At 42.8% G+C, this 20,807-nt stretch overlaps 2 protein-coding genes across 4 annotated transcripts in view; one reads left to right on the forward strand and one right to left on the reverse strand.

Moving 5' to 3' along the window:
* Nucleotides 1-1,923, forward strand: part of LOC147034884 (calumenin-like) — a 31,779-nt gene extending 29,856 nt beyond the window's left edge. For all 3 annotated transcript variants that reach the window (XM_085890573.1, XM_085890581.1, XM_085890565.1), the window contains exon 7: nucleotides 977-1,923. In XM_085890573.1, the coding sequence (XP_085746699.1) occupies nucleotides 977-1,081 (105 nt within the window). In that variant the 3' untranslated portion in view covers nucleotides 1,082-1,923. The remainder of the gene's footprint in view (nucleotides 1-976) is intronic.
* A 2,509-nt stretch (nucleotides 1,924-4,432) lies between these two features.
* Nucleotides 4,433-20,807, reverse strand: part of LOC147034885 (uncharacterized) — a 17,045-nt gene continuing 670 nt past the window's right edge. The window contains exons 2-4 of the mRNA XM_085890596.1: nucleotides 10,836-10,925; nucleotides 7,505-7,648; nucleotides 4,433-4,693 (exon numbers count right to left, since the gene is read on the reverse strand). Of these exons, the coding sequence (XP_085746722.1) occupies nucleotides 7,505-7,648; nucleotides 10,836-10,925 (234 nt within the window). The 3' untranslated portion in view covers nucleotides 4,433-4,693. The remainder of the gene's footprint in view (nucleotides 4,694-7,504; nucleotides 7,649-10,835; nucleotides 10,926-20,807) is intronic.

Genomic DNA, 20,807 nt, shown 5'->3' on the forward strand with positions numbered 1-20,807 from the left:
CATTCCACAAAGCCTGCAAATGATTGTGTGTCTGCCCTCATAAGAGCCATAAAACAGCATCTGTCCAATCTACAAGAATAAACTTTCACACTTGTCTCCACTCCTCTGAAACCTGGTGGCACCTTGTCAAGTCTGTCTCTGGTGCATGCTCTCCTTCCATCTCTTCCCTCACTTCAAATGGCACCACAGCCGACTCCGCTCGTGAGAAGGCCGAATTCCTCATTTCTGTGTTTGCTTCCAAATCTTGTGTCCCCAACCCCTCACTCTCTCTACCCACCCTTCTCAGTCGTACCCAACTACTCCTGAATTCTGTGTTTTGCTCTTGAAATGGTGGAATAGTTTCTGGCAACCCTCGGCTCTGACTCTGCAACTGGACCAGACGGCATCAGCTCATGTGTCCTAAAAACTTGCTTTGCTGTTCTCTCACTCCCTCTTTCTGCCATTTTCACCTTGTCATTTCCCAGAGATCATCTTCCATCTGCTTGGAAATTAGTAAACAGAGTACAAATCACCAGTACCATGAACAAGTTCCAAATTCCTGCCCGTTCAGCTGAATATCCTGCATCAGTTGTGACCCGTCCAGGATTGAAACCCCCGAGCCACTAAAACAACCTCAGCAACCGTTTTTACTTAACAGTGCAGGGAGTATAAACAAACAAAGCAAAGTTTTAAAGCGATATGTAAATCCTTGTTTGTCTGTCTTGTGTTTTTATTTTTAACCAAATATATGATTATTTATATTGTTGTGCATTGTTATTGCAATATTTTTGTTTTTGTGCTGTCACTAATTACGTCAGGTGCGAAAGAAATTACGTCATTACGAAATTACCACACGAAAGGTGTTTCAATTAATTCTGTTATTTTCATAAACGTCAGGTGAAATCAAGTGTGTACAAATCAATCCAATGTAACACTTCCAATGACAACGATCATGCTGTTTGAATAGTTTTTTTTGTTTTTCTTGGACCCACCCCAGGATGGCAAGCTGACAAAGGATGAGATTGTGGACAAGTACGACCTGTTTGTGGGAAGTCAAGCAACCGACTTTGGTGAAGCTCTGGCTCGCCACGATGAATTTTGAGCATTGCTCGGTACTCAAGTAAAAATACCACCTCCCGGACCCCATACCTTTCCTCCTGTCAGCCTGCTTGCAGGCACGATATGCTGGCACCGTCATCGCCAGCATCACAACTTGGCTGGACTCGCGTGGCCCTGTCACAGCACTTTGGCATCCATCCAGCAATGTCAGATCGAGATATAGTCTCTAATTAACTCTGGATTGTTTTTCCTACTGTTTATATTACACTAAATGCGGTATTACCCAACCTTTTTTGGCTTTCGTTTTAAACTCTGAATGCAGTGAGTGTATTGTGCAGTATTTGTTTTTCACAGCATAAAACGGAACAAATTGTGACCGGAGCGTTTCTGGAAGCATCGTGCAACGCTATGCCGACGTCTTTTGCCGGTCATACTTTGTGCCGCATTGTGCCAAATGATAACTTCGATAGTATTGGGTGTAACACGGTTAATGGCCATGCACTGAATCCATCCAATAGGTTTTGCAATAATTTGAAAAAGAGATAAAGCCGTGGACTTTGTCGACGTTAAGTTACCGCTCCTAAGCATGTATTTATCATCCGGACAGGCTCGACAAGTCATGTAACCTCTCTTGGTTTATTGTTGGCACATGCTCCATTATAGCACACCTTGTACATTGAAATAGTGTTGGTATTCTCACCAGTAAGCTGCTTAAAGGGTCAGCTAATCTTCCAAACTCAACAGGTGTGCCAGAATTTTAGCCAATTTTTATTTTTATTTTTCCATTTAGGTGATTAGTCCCCTTATTCCCACAGATGCCAGAAAGATGACATGAGCTGTACTTTGGTTTTATGTGACTTGTCAATTAAAAAAAAAAAAACTTTTGGAGAATTGCCTTTTTGCTTTCCCTCCTTCCCCTCTTCCTGGTGACAAAGAAATACCTTAACATGCAGAGATGCACAAACTGAATAATGGTATTGGTATATTGCATCGAAGTTGTGCACTTACCTTTGAGCTATTGATGTCTGGACCAATTATAAATTGTCCCCTTGGTGTTTGTTTGGGAGTCAGGGCACTGCCAAAAATGATTACACCAGCATCTTTTGGAAAGTATATTAAGCTTAAATGACAGCCATTGAGTGTTTGTGGATGTTAAGGTCCCATTATAATGTTGTGGGCCGGTGGGGTCGGGTAAGAAGACCACTAGGTGGGGGAAGCTACGTCGATTCCCACCAGACTCCCCGGAATTGGTCACTCATGGATAATTCCGTGACGCGGCGGGTCGCTTAACCGACCGTGTATGCCAATAACTCAACCGCGTGACCTAGGGTCCTCCTGCCTATGGAATCGGGTTATCTAATTAACCACGTGGTTTAACCACCGGGGAACCATGCCCTCGGTACGCCTTGTCCGAACCGGATCGGATCACCTTTCCGGATCGGATGCAGCTGAGCGACACTGCCAAGGACGTACCGGCTAGAAGGAACGGACCGTTGGGAATAAAGACCTGGCTAAACCTGGATTCGAACCATGCTGGACCAATAGGGGAAAAGACAAAGGCGAGCTGAGAACATTTCAACAATTATTTATTTAAAGCAAGTGAGGAAGAAGCATGTGGCACAACAAAGGTTTTTGGGGTATGTCACGCAGGGAAAGAGGAAAGGGGTGTGGGAGGTGTGACAATTGTACAAGCAACTTACTAAAGCAGACACAGGGAAGACTTGATAGATTATTCACAGTAACAACAATAAAAGATCTACAGGCTTACTTAACAGACAGGTGCCAGCACACTCAGAAAAAGAAACCCCAATGAAAAAGGGGACTTTTGCAGCCAGGGAGGGGTTTGAGGTTATTGTTCTCGGTACCTGGGTGTTTCGGGGGAAGGACGCTCCACGGTGCGGCACCCGACAATAGCCACGCTGTTCTGGCCATGGCCGCACGTGTGGAGATCGTGTTCCGAACCGGAGGGGCTTGAGCGGAGAAGGGAGGAGTCGAGGGCGAGGGTGGAGCAGTAGGTGGGACCAGCCAGGAGGCGATTCATCGAGATTGTGTGGGCGAGGATGAGATGCAGGAATACCAACTTCTACAATTCTCAACACACTTCACTCCTTCAATTCCTCCTTTACACAGAGGATTTCTCCGTGCTTTTTAGAGCCTGAGCTTCGGTGAGGGCCATGCCAAATCCGACATCATCGTCCGAGTCGGGCATTCCGACTGGCTCTGACCTCTCACGTGGTCCACCTTCCTGGGCCGGGCTTCGGCCAGATGCCGGTGCCCTCCGCCCACCTGGGTGCTAAGTGTACATGACTCACCACCCACGTCTGGTTTGGAGTAGATGGTGGAAGCTAGAAAAGCGCTTGTCCAGCCCAAAGTGTACATCGGGATTTTGGCTCAGGAGTGATCGTTGAGGAGGGTACCGTGGGTCATCATGCTATGGTAAGCGAGACGAGGGGAACAAGCGAGGCAGAAGGCACCGTGGGAAAGAAGAGGTGGGAATAAAATAAAAGGGACAAATGATTTAATAATCCTAACTAATAGCCCATCGCAACACACTCCCTTGTCCTCCCACTACACAAAAGGAAGGGGAACTTTCTACACTACAATAATGGCATAACTAACTCGGGACAACTATCTGTTGTATGCATGCGGCCCCGAGAACCACAACAATATTTTGTAAAATAGGCCATTGTGCTCTTTTGATGGACAAATTCCTACCCTGATTGCTCCTTCAGCAGAACCTTATGCAGCTGTGACAAATCAAGGGTACTTCTTTTTTTTTCTGGAAATGTTCATTATTTGGACAGGTGTTGGTGGTCTGCCAGTGACCATTTTCTGGTGAAGCTCTGGCTCTGGCAGTCACCAAACACCTGAAATGCAGAATTGTTGCTCACCTCCACTCATTCTTTTTAGAACCAAAGTACTGATCAACTGCAGCTTCGTTTTCTGATTCATGTTCAAAAAAGTGACGTTTGTGGACGGAAGTGAACCTATTGCTTAACCCCACTTTTCACTTTGTGTGCGTGGGGTAATAAGGATAGCCTCTGCATGGGTTTGAAAGTTCACATGTTATGACTCGCTTGTCTTTTGTTAAATAAGCAATATTTTGCTTATTTCGAAACAAAAAAAGCAATTTAAATATTCTAATGTATGCAACTATACAGATTTCCACTTTTGACTTTCAAATTGGCCGAAACTTATCATTCCACCATGCTGACAACAACCAGGGGTGCTTTCACGTAAACAAATTTCTCATCTTGGAATGATTTCTCTCCCCTTCACTCCCCAGAGGCAAGTGAGTTAACAGCTTGGACACACAGTAAGTACCTTCTGCACATGCATTTGTTCCAAAGAAGTTTATTCCATCAGATTACAAAAAAATTGATTAAACTTGAAGCATTGTGTGTATCCATAAATCCATGGATCTTTTATTGGAAAGACAAGCTGCTCCATAAAACAATTTAAAGTTCATTATTTCTGTTCATAATCGTCACTGTTGTAGTATTATTTAAAAGCAAGTTGTGGACTTGCTTTTCATCGTGCAGGGATAGAATGATCAAAACAAACATGATTGGTTCGTCCAACAGGTCACCATCCCAGGATTCATTTGGCACATCATGTCCAAGTTTTCATCTGATATGAAGCCATCGTGTCCTTGCTGTGCAGAGAAAATACTTGTTAATTTAGGTCAAGTATGTGAAACCCATTAAAGAGACATGCCAAGTCAAGTTAACCAAGCAGGTAGATAGGTCCAAGTAATTACTCCAGTCGTAGCTTTAATGAAAATAAATAAAATCTTTGCCAATTATATGAAGTTCAACATGTTGGTACATCATGAAGCAAGAAAAATTCGCTTGAAGGTATATTCCAACGCAGTGCCCACCCTCTCCCATTTTAATCATCTACATCAGTGCTACTCAAAGTGGTGGTACGCGGACCGGTGCTGGTACGCGGCGAGTTTCCAGTTTCACATTATCATAATATACAAGATGTAATGTATAAAATCTTGAAAAATAATATATTTAAGCCGACAAATTCAAAATACGAGAGAGAGAAGTCGAAATGTATATAATACAAAATATATAAATATTATATAAAAAGTGTCAACTTTCATTATATTTTAATATTTTTCCGGTATAAATTAATATTACTAGATGTTCAAACAATATTTTCTCGGATCATAAACAAATAATAATATGGTACTGGTCCTTGGCACATTGGAAAAATACCTGCCGGTCCACCACATCAGATAGTTTGAGAAGCACTGATCTACATTATTCAGTCACATATGTATATTTTATATTTCGACTTCATTGCGAGGTATTTGTTCAGTTCCATTAGTTCCATTCTCAACGCTACAAAACAAACAATTGAGAAGGGTGAATTAATCGACTTCCTGTTTTTTTGCTACTGGGACCTCGGTTTGAGCCCCCTGTCATCCCACCACATGGGTTGACTCAGTCTGTCATCCTTCTGAGCTGTTGGGGTTGTCAATCGAGTACCAGTTTACTGGGAAGAATGATCGTTTGATTATCCTATGTTGGACTGATGACCTGTCAAGGATTGTGCCCCCTAGCCAAGGAGAAACTGCCTTGGCAGCCTTATGTGTCTAACAAAAAAAACATGAAAGGAGGGGGTTCTTATTTTCGCACTTTGTACACAGAGTCCAGGTTCGTGGAAGAACTGGAAGACAGAATGGATCAGGATGCAACATAAAAGGAACAGCAGAAAGAGAAGGGAACAGGATTGAAGGATAAAATAGAGGGACACTTGGACAAATAAAGGAAGAAGGGTAGGAGAAGATGCAAGGGGTGCACTAGAGGGATGCAGAAGCAAAAATTGGGGGTGGAGGGGGGGGGTTAATGGGTGTAGATAAGTTCATGGTTTTGGATGGGCGATTGTGGTGACCAGCTGGCTTGAACACCTGGAGAAAAGAATGACATTGAAAATAATGTGGAAGTTGGTTCCAGAGGTGAGAAAAAACAAAAAGAGGAATGAATTAGTGGAGGTGGGGCAGTGATCCTGTATTTAGGTACTTTCATCAGAAGGGAGTTGATGGTGGACCGTGTGTACTCTGCACAAACCCTAGGGGGGACAAACCATGAGAAGAGAAGATGATGCAAGACCAGAAAGGAGGCGGTCGAAGACAGACCACCGACCTGTCGGCGATGGATAAGTGATAGGCGCGTAGACTCGGCTTCATCGCGGGGGATTCCAATAATGTTGAAGGCCTTGGTTGCTACAGCGTCAAGCTAAGAAAAGTGTGGGACAGGGGTTCTAACCCAAAGGGGAGAGCAGTATTCCATCAAGCTGTGGATGAATGCTTTGTAGGTGGATAGGAGTTCAGGTGTGCCAAGGAAGGACTTTGAACAATGGAAGATGCCCAAAAATCGACTGTCTTTGGACAACAACATCATAATAAAAATCTTTCAATTATCAATTATATTGATCGAGGTCAAAACATGAAAATAACGGCACTTTGGGTGATCAAGCATAATACATCGGGTGCTTCCCTCTGCAGGGAGAGGGGCAAAGGTTGGACTGCGCTCGCTCGTTTGTAGGTTTATGCTTCATCGGGAATCCCACAGATTGCATTTAAATATTTAACTTCCATATGAAGAATGGAAATTAATATTCAAAGGGTCCAGTCTCCATCGTTTAACAAGTGGTCGCTCAATCTTGTACGGCCTGAAACGAGGTCCTTTGGCCAATTATTACCATGTTGCACTTCCAAATTAATTTTTGCTACAGCTGTAAATTGTCTTTCTGGACTCACTTTTTTCTGAATGTTTCTTCCCCTCACCCATTCTTCATCCAATTGTCTCTTCCCTACTGTTGTGTCACTTCTTTCCACTGCATTAATGTATTTATGACTATCTTCGCCAACACCAATCTTCTTGATGCTTTACTAAAGTCTAAATAACCTGATCATGATCGGGTTGACCTAACGTGTGAAATATGCGCACATTAACGTTTGAGCTGTCCATCCTGGGTTTGAATCTCAACCTAGCTATAAATCGTCATGCTGGTTGTCTTGCATGCACGGTTTCGTATCAGTGTGCACCGGATGTTAGATCCCATGGTGTCTTGTAAAGAGTGCATGAGTTATTGCCGGTATCCTGAACAAATTTCAAATTGTTGCGGTGACTGCTGGGAAGTCAATGGTAAGCCACCCAGCATAAGCGTTGCCATGAGACTGCTTGGGAAGCACCAAGCCACGAAGGAATAAGGTACATTATTGATAGTGATACAAAATGCATTTTGTGCTGCTTGAGAGTGCCAAAAATTAGTAGATGCTTGCTTTAAGTTATTGGGAGAGGTAGGAGGTGATTTGTAATAGTAAGGGAATCAAGCATGTAGGACCAATTTGTAATTCTAAACACTACAGATCAAAGTTCCATGACAGTTCAACCAAATAAAACGGGAGCAGAGCAGACTATTGAAATGAATATCAAATAGACAGACATACTCATTCAGATGTCCAGGGAATCGAATGGTGTGAGCAAAGGTTGGATCCACAGTTATCCCTGTTGCTCCGTGGATTGTGAAAGCGGAGGATGTGTTGTTGCTCTTGTTTACTCGCTGTTGCAAGAGGGCTCTGTCCATAGTACAGCTGCAACAAAAGACATTCCATTGTTTTTGTGCCCTACATGTCTCAATATCACCAATGGTGATAAACTCCTGAGCATGCAAATTGGAGCTTGGCTTAAATGTATTTGCACATCTTTGAAAATATGGATATGATATGTGATGTGTGATTTAAGGAGAGCTTCAAGTGATCTCTTAAATTATCGCAAAACTACCAGCTAGTTACGGCATCCAATAGGAAAGGAAGGATACGAAAAGCTCGTGACCAGGTATTAAGGAGGAGACCAATAAATGACTCGAATCACAAGATAAATTAAAAACATTAGAACAAACTCAAATGATGCACTAACACAAAGCAGAAACAAAGCTCAAAACATTATTTATGCCACCTTCATGTAGATTTTGATTGTCGGCCTTCATCCGAGTTATTTTGCTCCAATGAAGGGTTAACGTCAGTTTCTTCCCACAGCAGTTAGCATTCCTCAATCAACGGCCTGTTTATTTCATCCATCATTATAACTGTCCACTGAGACAAAGCGACACTGACCTTCACCAGCAAGACCAGTTCTTCATTCCACCCTCAGAATTCCAATGGTTTGAATCCCCTTTTTCTTCAATTCGAGAAGAAAATCAAAATATCACACAACCACACCTGTCCAAGCTGGACTGGACCATTTTAATTAGTATATATATATATATATATATATATATATATATATATATATATATATATATATATATATATATATATAGTTACGGTTCTAGGAACCGTATGCATTCAAACATACAGGTGCCCCGAAGTTAGTTATACCGTTAAGTATATGTGTAGACAGAACCCCTGCTTGTGTGTCGTGGGAAATCGAAGGGGTGCGTTGCGATGTTCTTTTAGTTAGGTTAGTAAATCATTTTATTTCCCCTCTTATGGAACCACGGTACCTTCCTAGCAGTTGCAGCCTCATCTCGCTGGCCACAGCGTTCCACTGTCCACCGGCTGTCTACAGAGACTCGTTTTTCAGAGGCAAAATCTCCACGTTCGATGTTCCAGTTCCTTCTCTGTTTCCCCAAACGTACACAGTGTTGCTGCACAGTCATTCGCCTTCTCCAAACACGCGTGGAGTGGGCGGGCCTCGCCGGTGCCTGGCCGAGGCCCCGCCCAGAAAGGGCGGGCCCATGGGAGACCCGTCCAATCAGGGCAGACAGAGTAATCAGTTTTGACCAAGGCCCCGCTGAGAGAGGTCAATGGACTACGAACGGACCCTCTGAGATGCACGTTCGTTGGAGTTCAGTCAAAAGGCTCAGTTCAGTTCTGCATTCGCTGGGGTGTTCGTTGGAGTTTTGCTGGAGTCTTGAGTTCGGTGTACGAGGAGGATTGACAGACTGAGAGCTTTTTCACGAGTCTGTGGGTGGTGGTGCATGGCTGTTCTTCGTTGGTGGAGCGATCTGTCTGGTCGATTCCGATAACGACCGAGGACACCCGACCTCGACCGGGTCTCTCGTTGGGTCCTGTACGCAACCCTGATCCCCACCCCTGGGACCCCCCCCCCAACTCTGCTCGGGTTCCTCCACGGACACGAGCCCCACACACGTGGCTGCGGGCCGAGCTGCACGACCATTAGCAGGTGTTGCACCACGGAGCACCCCCTCGCTCCAACATGCAGGTACCCCGCCGAGCCGCGACCCGAGCTCGTCTCTCTCCCTGGCTGCGAGGTTCCTTGGAATTCATCTGGGTTTTATTTTTGTCTGCGTGTGTCTGTGTGTGTGGTGCCGTCTGTTAAGTAGAACTGCATAAGTGTTTTCGATCATTGTAAATCTGCTGTATATGCGTGATAAGCTTGCTCTGTGCCCTTCTTGCTGTAAATAAAACAATTGTAGAAATGCTCCCAGGTCGTTTCCGTCCTTTCATTGGTCCAGCATGGTTCGGATCTGAGTTTTAGCCGGGTCCTTATTTTCGTTTATCTGCTCATCCCAGCCGGCACGGCTTTGGCAGTTCCGCTCGACTGCACCCGAACCGGAGTTGGTAGTCGGTAGTTGGAACTCTACCGCAGTCAGTGGAGTGACCCAGTTCGAGCAAGACGTGCTGAGGGCGTGGTTCCCCGGTAGATGACACCTCGTGGTTAATTAGGTAAATTGGATCTAGGCAAAAAGTCCCTACGCTACGTGGTGGAGGTATTGGCGTCCACGGTCGGTAAAGCGACCCGCCGCCTCACTGAGTTATCCGAGAGGGACGGCCGACAATTCCGGAGAGTCTGGTGGGAGACGACGCAACTCCCCCCACCTAGCGGTCGTTCTCGCCACCATATCATGCTATATATCGTTTTTGGCCAGATCTCTCAATTGTGGCGAATCGCTTAAAGAATTACAAAAAAAAAAATTCTCACATCCAGATCCAGTTCTTCACCAAAATCGAATCAATTTGTCCTCATAACACCCAACCTGTCCATCACGTTTCGTACGAATCGGTCCACAACTTTTTGAGATGGTGTTGCATGTTAGTTTTCTCCCTATCGATGGTGAAGCACTTAAATAATTATCAGATCCCATAATCACGAACATCGAATCAATTCTTCCTGGTCACAAAACCCAACCCATCCACAAAGTTTCATCTGAATCCGTCCACAACTTTTTGAGATATCTTTATATACATTACATCGTTTTTTTTGGCACTATCTTTCAAAAGTGAAGAATCACTTTAAAAAAATTAAAAATTCTGGTATCAGGATTTTCATCAAAAGGTAATCATTTCATCCTTGTTACACACCCAACTTCATCGGATCTGTCCATAACTTTTTGAGCTATCCTGCTCACGAACGAACAGAACTGTTACTACTGCTACTGATAACTGTTATTACTGTCATCATCGAATGTACCATACTCTTCAGCGTCCAGCCATGGTATTGGCGATAACTCGCATCCTCTTAGAGAAAGGCACCATGAGATCTTTACCATCCACCAACGACCAGTGCTGGTGACAGGTCCCTCCAGTTTAACGTCCATCGGTGGGACGGCACACACATTGATGAATCACCTTGCCTGTGAAATACCAGGGTGACAGTTTGAAGCTTGGTGGCGATTCAAAATGCAGGCTAAACAGCTCAGAGGTGAGTGTGCGTACCACTAAAGTCAGCCCTTAATAGGAACAAACAGAATAATATTGTTTTACTCCATGTCTACATAAAGCAAAGTGCTGGATCGAAAGGTAGTAATAGGTTTACCTGACAAGCTCCGCTGGCTTTTAACATGGCATCCATCACCTTGGAAGTCGTCTCACGCCATGTTACGTGATCTCTCGTCAGTTCAGCATCCTTCAGAAGAACAAAGAGCACGTCTCAGGTTTCCATTTTTTTGAATCCATCTCGTTCAGTTACAAAAGGACCGACCATGTCAAAATATAGGCTGAAGGTCCGGAGGCCAGGGAGGGTGAGGCGTAAGATAATCTTAAAAACACCTCATCACCGGCAAAAGTTGTGAAGTTGTGCGAGTAGATAAAGCACGAGCTGTTCACTTACAAGGCATGCTGCACCTTGTTCAAACAGCAAAAATGGAACCTGAACCAATGCAACACCCTTCCAAAAGCAGTTTTGAGACAAGCCTTATTTGGAATGTTGTTGCAGTAACACAATTATTCCAAATGAAATCACCTTGGGGTGGGAGAGTCCTGTCCTCAAGTTGTGCTATACATGTGATCATGCAATTACTGCGAGGTTATTTGAATGGATCACAAAATTTGGAGATATGATACACAGTTCCACCTCTGGAACCTTTTAATGCTACAAATGAGTCATCCAGGGTTGACCGACTGCAAGAGCAGAGACATTTAGACTTGACAAGCAAAAATTAAATATGTTGCTAAATTACCTGAGCAGGTATCAAAACAGAGTCCTTATTGGGCATTAATAAAAAGAGGACCACTGGACCTGGAGCTTACCTGGACCCTGGCCTAATGTTGTAACCAAAATTTGGAAGCATTCTGACTGGTGGGCCTGGAGAAGACGATTTTTGAAGGAATTTATGCGACCGCCATTTTGGCCTACTGATAGTCACGTGACCGGAACGAGCTTTGCAAACCCATTGCCAGTCAGGAGTGGAACGTTGCTGCCAAATTTCGGCCGGATTGGCCCATCGGTTTGGCCGGATAAGTCGAAATAGCAGACGGATGGACGGTGCACAGTGACAAGATTAGGCACTTCGGAACACTGATGGGAACGACATCAATGTGCAGAGTTTAAGTTTAAAATGATATTTACTATTAATCATGTTGGGAGCTCTGGGGTGCTGTTATAATATATTATATATATATATTATATATATTTATATATATATATTTATATATATATATATTGTTTGTTTGGTTCTGGGGATGCAAGAGAAATACCAGATTTTTGCATCTATTGCTAAAAGTTGATGTGTCCGTATGTGTGTTTTTTTTTTTAAACAGACATTGGTTCACGAAAAAATATTTTCACGAAAAATATAAGTAACCACTATATTCGTTATTGTTGTGTGTCTGTCTGTCCCGAGCATAGCTCCGTGGGTTTTGAACCGATCCTGACGAAATTTTGGTGGGAGGGTTATATCATGATCTAGTTGTGTTTTCCTGAAAATGGGCATGGTGTGCCCATTATGGGTGGAGCCATGCCCAAGAAACATGTTTTTAGGGGGTAGTCAATTTCAATTTGTATGTTCTCCTAGGGGGTTTGTCGAATCTGACAGTGGTTTCGGTATTTGGTTAGCCCAATGGCACCTGCATAGCCCCACGGAGCTCGATTTTTCATTTTCATTCCAAGGTCAAAGTCACAAGGTCACGAACTTAGAAAATTGCAATTTTGACATAAAAAATTCTTCTCCGAGGGGTTTGTCGAATCTGGCAGAGGTTTCGATATTTGGTTAGCCCAATGGCACCTGCATAGCTCCACAGAGCTCGATTTTTCATTTTCGTCCCAAGGTCAAGGCCACAAGGTCACGAACTTAGAAAATTGCGAATTGTGTTTTTAGGGGGTAGCCAATTTCAATTTGCATCTTCTCCTTGGGGGTTTGTCGAATCGGGCAGGGTTTTTGGTATTTGGTTAGCCCAATGGCACCTGCATAGCCCCACGGAACTCGATTTTTCATTTTCGTCCCAAGGTCAAGGTCACAAGGTCACGAACTTAGAAAATTGCGATTTTGACATAAAAATCCATCTTCTCCGAGGGGGTTGTCGAACCTAGCAGGGGTTTCGGTATTTGGTTAGCCCAATGGAGCTCGATTTTTCATTTTCGTCCCAAGGTCAGGGTCACAAGGTCACGAACTTAGAAAGTTGCAATTTTGAGATAAAAATCCCACTTCTCCGAGGGGGTTGTCGAATCTGGCAAGGGTTTCAGTATTTGGTTAGCCCAATGGCACCTGCATAGCCCCACGGAACTCGATTTTTTTCATTTTAGTCCCAAGGCCAAGGTCACGAGGTCATGAACTTAGAAAATTTCGAATTTTGACATAAAAATCAGACGACCGCCCAAACTTTGAGGGCTAGGATGACAATATTTTTTATGCATAATCTTGAGGTCATTCCCCACCTAAATTCTTGAAACCATTTTTCTCTATCTCGAACACCTTGCCCGTGGCGCCCCCTTCAAGTTTGTTTTTACGCTGATTTCATCAAAGTATGGATAATCCAAGGAGTGTGAAATGCCATATAACCTATATGACGTTATATTGTTCCTGGAATGTTCCAGAGGAAGTTTTGCACCAAAGGTCATAATCCTTGACCTTTGACCTTTAAAGTTCACAAAGTTCACATTTTCAAAGTTGCGGGAATCGAACCGGGTTTTCTACCTTCTTCGACGAACTAACTCAATTAAACTATAGCACGTATCCTGTTTCCTTATTTTAATGTCCACAACATTGTTTTGGGACCTTTAAAGGTTATGCAAAGGTCAAATTTTGAAAGTTGTTGAACGAAACCGGGTTTTCGACATTTTGCAGCTAATAACCTGTCACTCATACCACATCATGTTGATCATTTTTATAACTTGGTCAAACATTATCACATTGTCTCATCCTTGACTTCTGAAACAATCTACATCGTCAAATACCACTCGTGAACCATCATCGTCTTCAGACTTGTATCTATCTATAATTCCAGCAATCTGTGTGTGTCTGCTGTTTCTCAACAACCACTGGTCCGATCTAATTGAAACTTGCCAGGTATATTACTTGTGCCCTGTAGATGTGCCTTTTCAAGGTTTGATACTAATTGGACAAGTGCTTCCCAAGTTATGGCCATTTATTTCCCAACCAATGACAGGACACGTTGCTGCATAGGCGTGGCCGATGGGGAAGAGATTCTCAGTTGCGTTCCCCATTACGGGTTACAACATATGGACTTCTGGATCGTGTATTCTAATAATTTCTCGATTTCTTATGTGCATTTATAGATATACACAATGCCCCAATCCAGTCTTCGTTTACGAGAGCGAAGGAATGGCCTGTGTGGTTATTTGAAAGCTCTTCTCTTCGTGTTTTTCCTTGCGACGACATTGCGAAAAGGCAAAATACGTTGGCGCCAATTGAATTATTGGCCATTACAACGAAATTGCGAATAATCGTAACTGCGATATGCGAACATCTGGGCAGTGAGGACTCAACTTCCGGATAGTGACGATTTACTGTATTCTTTCTTTCTCGATTTTCTTAAACACAATGGCCCAATCCAGTCGTCGTTTATGACAGCGAAGGAACAGCCTGTGTTGTTGTTTGAAAGTTTTTTTTTTTGCACGTACGGCCACTCACGTATGGGCACGCGAGAGTGAAGGAATGGCCTGTGTGGTTGTTTCTGGGACGCGGTTTGAAAATTTTAATTTTTTTTATTTTGCACGTACGGGCATGCACTAGCATGTATATATATATCTATATATATATATATATATATATATATATATATATATATATATATATATATATATATATATATATACAAACCAACATATGTAGATGTGAGAAAGTTACACACCCAGACCAGAAATCGAACCCAGGTCCCCTGGTGAACCATAGCAGTGCTTTGCCATCTGAGATGTCTGGATGACTCACAGTGTGTTACGTTTGTGGGGGGGGAGATGGAAGAATCCCATAGTGAAGATAGGATCGTATAGTCAAGCATGGTCCGTGGACGAGAAGGAGACATCTCAATGTAATCAAGCTGGGAAACTGTGAGCTTAAATTTGTTACGTGTTACCACATGAAGGCGGGGGTGGGGGTGGTGGTGGTGTTGTGCTAACTAGGTTGGGTCTAAGGCTAGTTTCTCCCAGTATGCGATTGCCCCGTTACATTTTCCAACATTTTTGCATTTACAAGGACATCCAAAGGAAAGTTTCACATCAACAACAACAACAAACAGCAGACTAAACCCTGCCTCCCAGAAAATGTAACCAGCAGACCGCACCCCCGAGGCTGATTGGTTGGGGTGACGTTACGGGGAGAAGGTTCGAGAGAGGGAGGACTGTTGAGAGAAAACAGTCGGTCCTCTCATCTCTTCCTGGCACGACGAGAGAGCTGCCCAATTCTCGGCGTATGCTGGTGCGAATTTGTTCACGTGCTGAAATAAGGCACTAGCTGGGTCACTAGCTGGCTTGCTGACACTGTGCACGAGCTGACATTGTCGGTTTGGCTGGGTCAAGAAGAAAACCGAGACTGGGCTAGCGGTAGCTCCTGCTCATTACTTATCTACCAGCCTCGGCAGTCGGATTGTTCTATGATCAAGGAGAAATGCGGCGCCATTTGGTGTGTGCGGACCTGGAACTTAGAGGGAGCCGTGTGGCAATCTTTATCGTTAGTAGAAACTGTGCGGCGGTTTGTGGGCTTCTGGCGTTGTCAACCGTCCGCACAAATTTCCTCAAGTACATGGCTGTGGAAAGCAACCTCGCACCATTTTGGTGCGTTCTCCTATGTGGTGGCTAAACGGTTCGACGACACTAGGTTCCGCAAGGTCATCTCTGGACGCAAAGCTGAGTACCGGCATAAAAAAGGGGAGGATTTTCTTTTATTTTTATCTTTCCCCTTGTCTGTTTTTGTGACTGAGCGGAGACGTCTCACATTCGGATTTAGTTTACCTCACTCTGATATATTTTCATTTTCACCTTTGATTTATGTTTATTCAGTCATTATTGTTGAGTTTCCTTGTGTTTCTTTGTTTGTTGTGGGGTTGAGAATAAACCCGTGTGCTTCCGTTCTGGTAAAAGCGCCTTCCCTGCCTCCATCCCGTGCGCGCCGTAACCACCAAGAATTTTGGCTGTTCACCTCCGAGTTAAAACCGTCCGGCTATCCATCCAGGCTCGTGTTAATCGGCCTGAACACGACAATACGTATATGTGGGAAAATTACATGCCCAGACCAGGAATCAAACCCAGGTCCGCTGGTGACCCGCACCAGTGCTCTGACATCTGAGCTGTCTGGGCGTGTAATTTTCCCACATCAACATGTTTGTTTGGTTGTCTGTTCCTTTATAATTGTATTACTATGCCCAATGTGGTGAATAATCACCATCACGGAATTGACCACCCACGGGGGAAAGACCCTTGCTGCTCCGATGGTTGGCAGTGAGTGTCCCGGAAGCATGGGGGGGGGGGATTGTGCGTTTAGTTAGTGGGTCACCCAGATAGCAGAGCACTGGTACCGTTCAGAGGACCTGGGTTCGATTCCTGGTCTGTGAGCGTAATTTTCGTATATATATATTCGCTGCAGCCGCTAGTTTGTATCAACAGGAAATTGTAGGAAATCAACAGCTCTCAGTATCATCCACGAGTATTTTCACATTTCCTGTCCAAGTCCGTTTTTCATTCAGGAACAGAAAAATTATGATCAATTCATCCAAAATTTCCACCCTTTCGTATAAATGCTAAAAAAATTATGTTTAAAGGACGATTTGAATCACAGAGTTTGTGCAAGCAACAACAGTTTAAAAGTGTCTGTCCCGTTAAAAGCCCAACCGAGTCACCGTAAACACACATTCACACACTCACTCCAACAGCGCATCCACAGGCCTCATTTATCATCCACACGTCATTTCGGAAGCCACGCATTCTTCTCTGGATCCTTCAATTTAAGTAGTCGGTCTGTTGGTCCATCGGACCAAATTTTCATTGGTCTTCACGGTCTTGCAGTATACCTGCCTGCTGAACTGCTTGAGCATAAACTTTCCTTTCATCAAGCTCAAATATGTTTGGGCCAGGGTGCGGATTAAACGTTCGTTTTGATTATTGCCATTCATATTATTATTAGTAATTAATATGTTTTTTATTTTTATTTTAACAATGTTATCATCGTTTTTGTTGTTTATTTTGTGATTGGAATGCCATGCGGTGGACAGACCTATTAAGATGCTCTATATGCCTTAACATGGCGTGCGTTTACAACATGGAAATTCTTCAGGATTCTTTATGGTTAATTAGCCTAATCAACTCAAAAGATCATGATGATCAACTTGGTGTATCCCATTCCACAACAGAAAGCTCAAGTAGAGCTCCACAAAAAAATAAAAATAAAAAAAAAACACATGACACACCAAAATAGAAGAAATAAAACTGGTAAGCATTCCGCAGTAAAGCGGTAAAGCGCATTCCTCATACCTCTGCCATGCGATGCCTGATCCAACAGAACATATCAGGCCCAATAAATTTTTTGAGATATCATGCCATATATTTGAGATATTTAGCCCCCATCTCAATGGTGAAGAATAATTTAAAAAATTAAAAAAATTCTATCTGGATTGGATCACTAAAATCAAATCACTTCATTGTCACACACCCAACCTGCCCACAAAGTTTCGTCCGAATCCGTCCATAACTTTTTGAGATATTCTGCACACAAACAAACAACAAACAAACAGGGGAGAAGACATAACCTCCTTCCACCTTCAGTGGCGGAGGTAAAAATTGACCTTGAAACAACAATGTAGCAGTTAGAAAACTTAGTATCATACACATATATCAGGGTAAAAGAGGGCCACCAAATATGTCACAAACAAATACGCAAAACAATCTCCAAAGAAAATCGACGTTGAACGAAGCAGATCCTGAAAACCTACCTCTCCCCAAGAAACAAAAATCAAAGCCCTAAACCAACTCCGCAGTGCCAGTGTTCCAATACAGCTGTGGAATAATAAACTGGCCCAAATTAGAAATCAATAAGTTGCACATCAAAACAAGGAAACTCCATACAATGCACAAAAACCTGTGCATCCCGAAAACGTACCTGCCGAGACGAGGAGGGAGGGAGTAACCTGATGGAACTCAACCAGGTGCACAGAGTGACGAGTGTCGGACTAGCCGAGTATGTGAAATGCTCGACAGATTATCGGATTCAATTTGTAAACAAACATGAACACGACAAACCTGAAAAAGTATAAACTTTACACACAACGGCACAGCAAGGTATGCAAAGTGATTCATTGACGCATCTGCAAAAAATTCAACATCCCAGTTCCAGAAAACTCATGGAAACGCGAACCGAGAGCAATCATTGAAAATAAGGACGCCATGCTCACGTACGACCTGACGATCCCATCGAGCGTGAACACGGAAAAGAAAAGCCTTGCGACCAGACATCATTCTCAGGAACAAAAAAGTAAAAGACTATTGTTAATTGAGATATTAGTAACCAGTCATTTTGGTTTCAATAATGCAGAGATCAAGAAAATAACCAAACACCAGGACCTCAAGAATGAGATCAAGAGATCATGGAAGCTGAAGAGCATCAAAATTGCACCAGTGATAAATGGAGCAACGAACAAGAAAAAGAGCAATCAGAGATTACAGACCCTCGCCAGACATACTTATAAGTGGTTTTTGTGTGGTGTATTTGCATGGCGTTTGTGTGCTGGTGTGTTATGTAATTAATAAGAGACATATTTAGAACTGCCACTTTATAACTGCTGGCAGTGATGACCGGGTACCAAGATGTCCCACTTTGATCGGACAGCTGACCTTGACCTATGATGTTTATTTATTATTATTCATGATTCAATAGAAGACCAAATTGGTACAATTCTGTATTGGAGTAATCAGAACGAACCTGAACAAGTGAAAAAGCAAACATTAAGTCATCAGGAGGGACCTGCATAGGATTCACATTTCAGCTGATACTCCTCGACCCTCAAACCCATCCATGCACAGCCAAGTGAGCCTTCGTCAAACAAAAAAAAAAGAGAAAGAAAAAAAAGAACCCATATCAAAAAATTCAATAAAACTGGTTGCCAGACCATCTATCTGATCAATTTGAAGTGTAAAACATGTATTCCGCATCACGACTAGATCATAATTGTGAAGTTTCACGTCAATTAATTAAGCCATTCTAGAGAAAACATTATTTAATAATCTTCTTTAATCTAATATGGCTGCCGAACCATGTGACTTATCAATTATTCCTGAACAAACTTGTACACCCATGGCTTGGTGAACACCTGTGTGAAGTTTCCCCTCGATTTATCCTGCCATTCTGGAGAAGAAGATTTTTTTATGGGTTTTAGGGTAAATCCAATATGGCTGCCAAACTATGTGACCAATGACATGTGTGTGAACATTTTGTTCCTTGTGAACAGGTAGTCATACCTGTAACATTTCATCTCAATCTGTTCAGCCAATCAAGAGAAGATTTTTGAAGGTTTTTTTTTAACAATATGGCTGCGGAATCACCCGACCGATGACGTCATCAATTTTTTTTTCTGTGGACCAGTTTATCCCTACGTGACCCTCAAAAATTTTCATACTGATGGGATGTGGTGTTCGACATATGCAATTATGACGTCATTAAAAAATAAGCTCAAATGAGCTAAGATCCTTGTCCTCTTAATGATGACGTCATAAAACCGAATATGACGTCATTGTGATGTATCAGGTTTGCGATAAATTATCTGTGCTAATGCTCGGCTTGATTCCCGCAAACAAAATTCAAACAGCTTGCCTAGTTTCAGTGATAACGGTATAGGCGATTTCCATTAGCGGTGATATTATGACGTCAACTTTTTTTCTCGGAAGAATTTCCAAAATCAGAGATGGTTACCGCCTGTGCGTGGGCTTTCTGCATATACATGGCAAGTTTCACGAAGATCCGATGAAAACTCTGGGTTGTGAAATAAAAAATGTCAAAACATAGGAATGACGTCATAAAAATTGATATGATGTCATAGTAATGCATCATATGTGCGGTAATTCATCGCTGCTAATGCCCTGTTCGATTCCTGCAAACAGAATTCAAAAAGCTTGCCTTGTTTCGGAGATAATTTTTTAGGCGATTCCCATTAGCGGAGATATTTTGACATCACAACTTTTTTTTTCTAGGAGGAATTTTCAAAATCAGAGATGGTTACTGTCTGCGGAGGGTATTTTTACATATGCATGCCAAGTTTCAGGAAGTTTCGGTGAAAACTGTAGGCTGTGAAACAAAAAAGTCCACAAGAACAATGTGAGTAAGACTTAGAGATCCTCCACGAGGATCTAAAAATCACACATTTCCCATGAGGAGTACTTGCTTTGTGCCAAGTTTCAATTTTTTTCCTTGGTGCGGTCTCAGATAGAGGTCCAAAGTTTTTTTTCCAATATGGCTGCCATGCCACGTGACCTATGACATCATAATTATAATTAGTACGCTGAACATTCTATACGAGCAGTCGCACCAATGCTGAAAATTTCGGCTCAATCCGACAAGCAGTTGTGGAGAAATACATGAAAGTTCTGTGCGGATAAACAAACGGACCGAAATGCAAAGCCCTCTCATTCGGCGGGGGTAACAACAAGAAGGGCACTTGGTAGAGCGCACACCTGCACCACGTGATACCTGATCCACCTGAACATATCGGGCCCAATACATGTTTAAAACATTATATATAATATATATATATATATATATATATATATATATATATATATATATATATATATATATATATATATATATATATATATATATACATCGTTTTTGGTCCTTTCTCTCAATGGTGAAGAATCACAAAACTTCCTTTACCCTCGAAGGCAGAGGTAATAAAAGAAGAACCTCGATGAGATTTTGAAAACCATCCCCCAGGTACAAAACGCCGAGAACAACAAAAGTTGAACATCTTGCTTGGTCCATGGACTGTGACCTCCTTACCGAAGTGAAGTGGACACTCCGAGTCCTGGGAGGACCTCGTTCCACCTCCTGCAACCCACAAATGGACACGG

Source organism: Eptatretus burgeri, chromosome 1 (assembly GCF_056783735.1).
Source record: "Eptatretus burgeri isolate ZD-2024b chromosome 1, Ebu_testis_v1, whole genome shotgun sequence".
Lineage (NCBI taxonomy): Eukaryota > Metazoa > Chordata > Myxini > Myxiniformes > Myxinidae > Eptatretus > Eptatretus burgeri.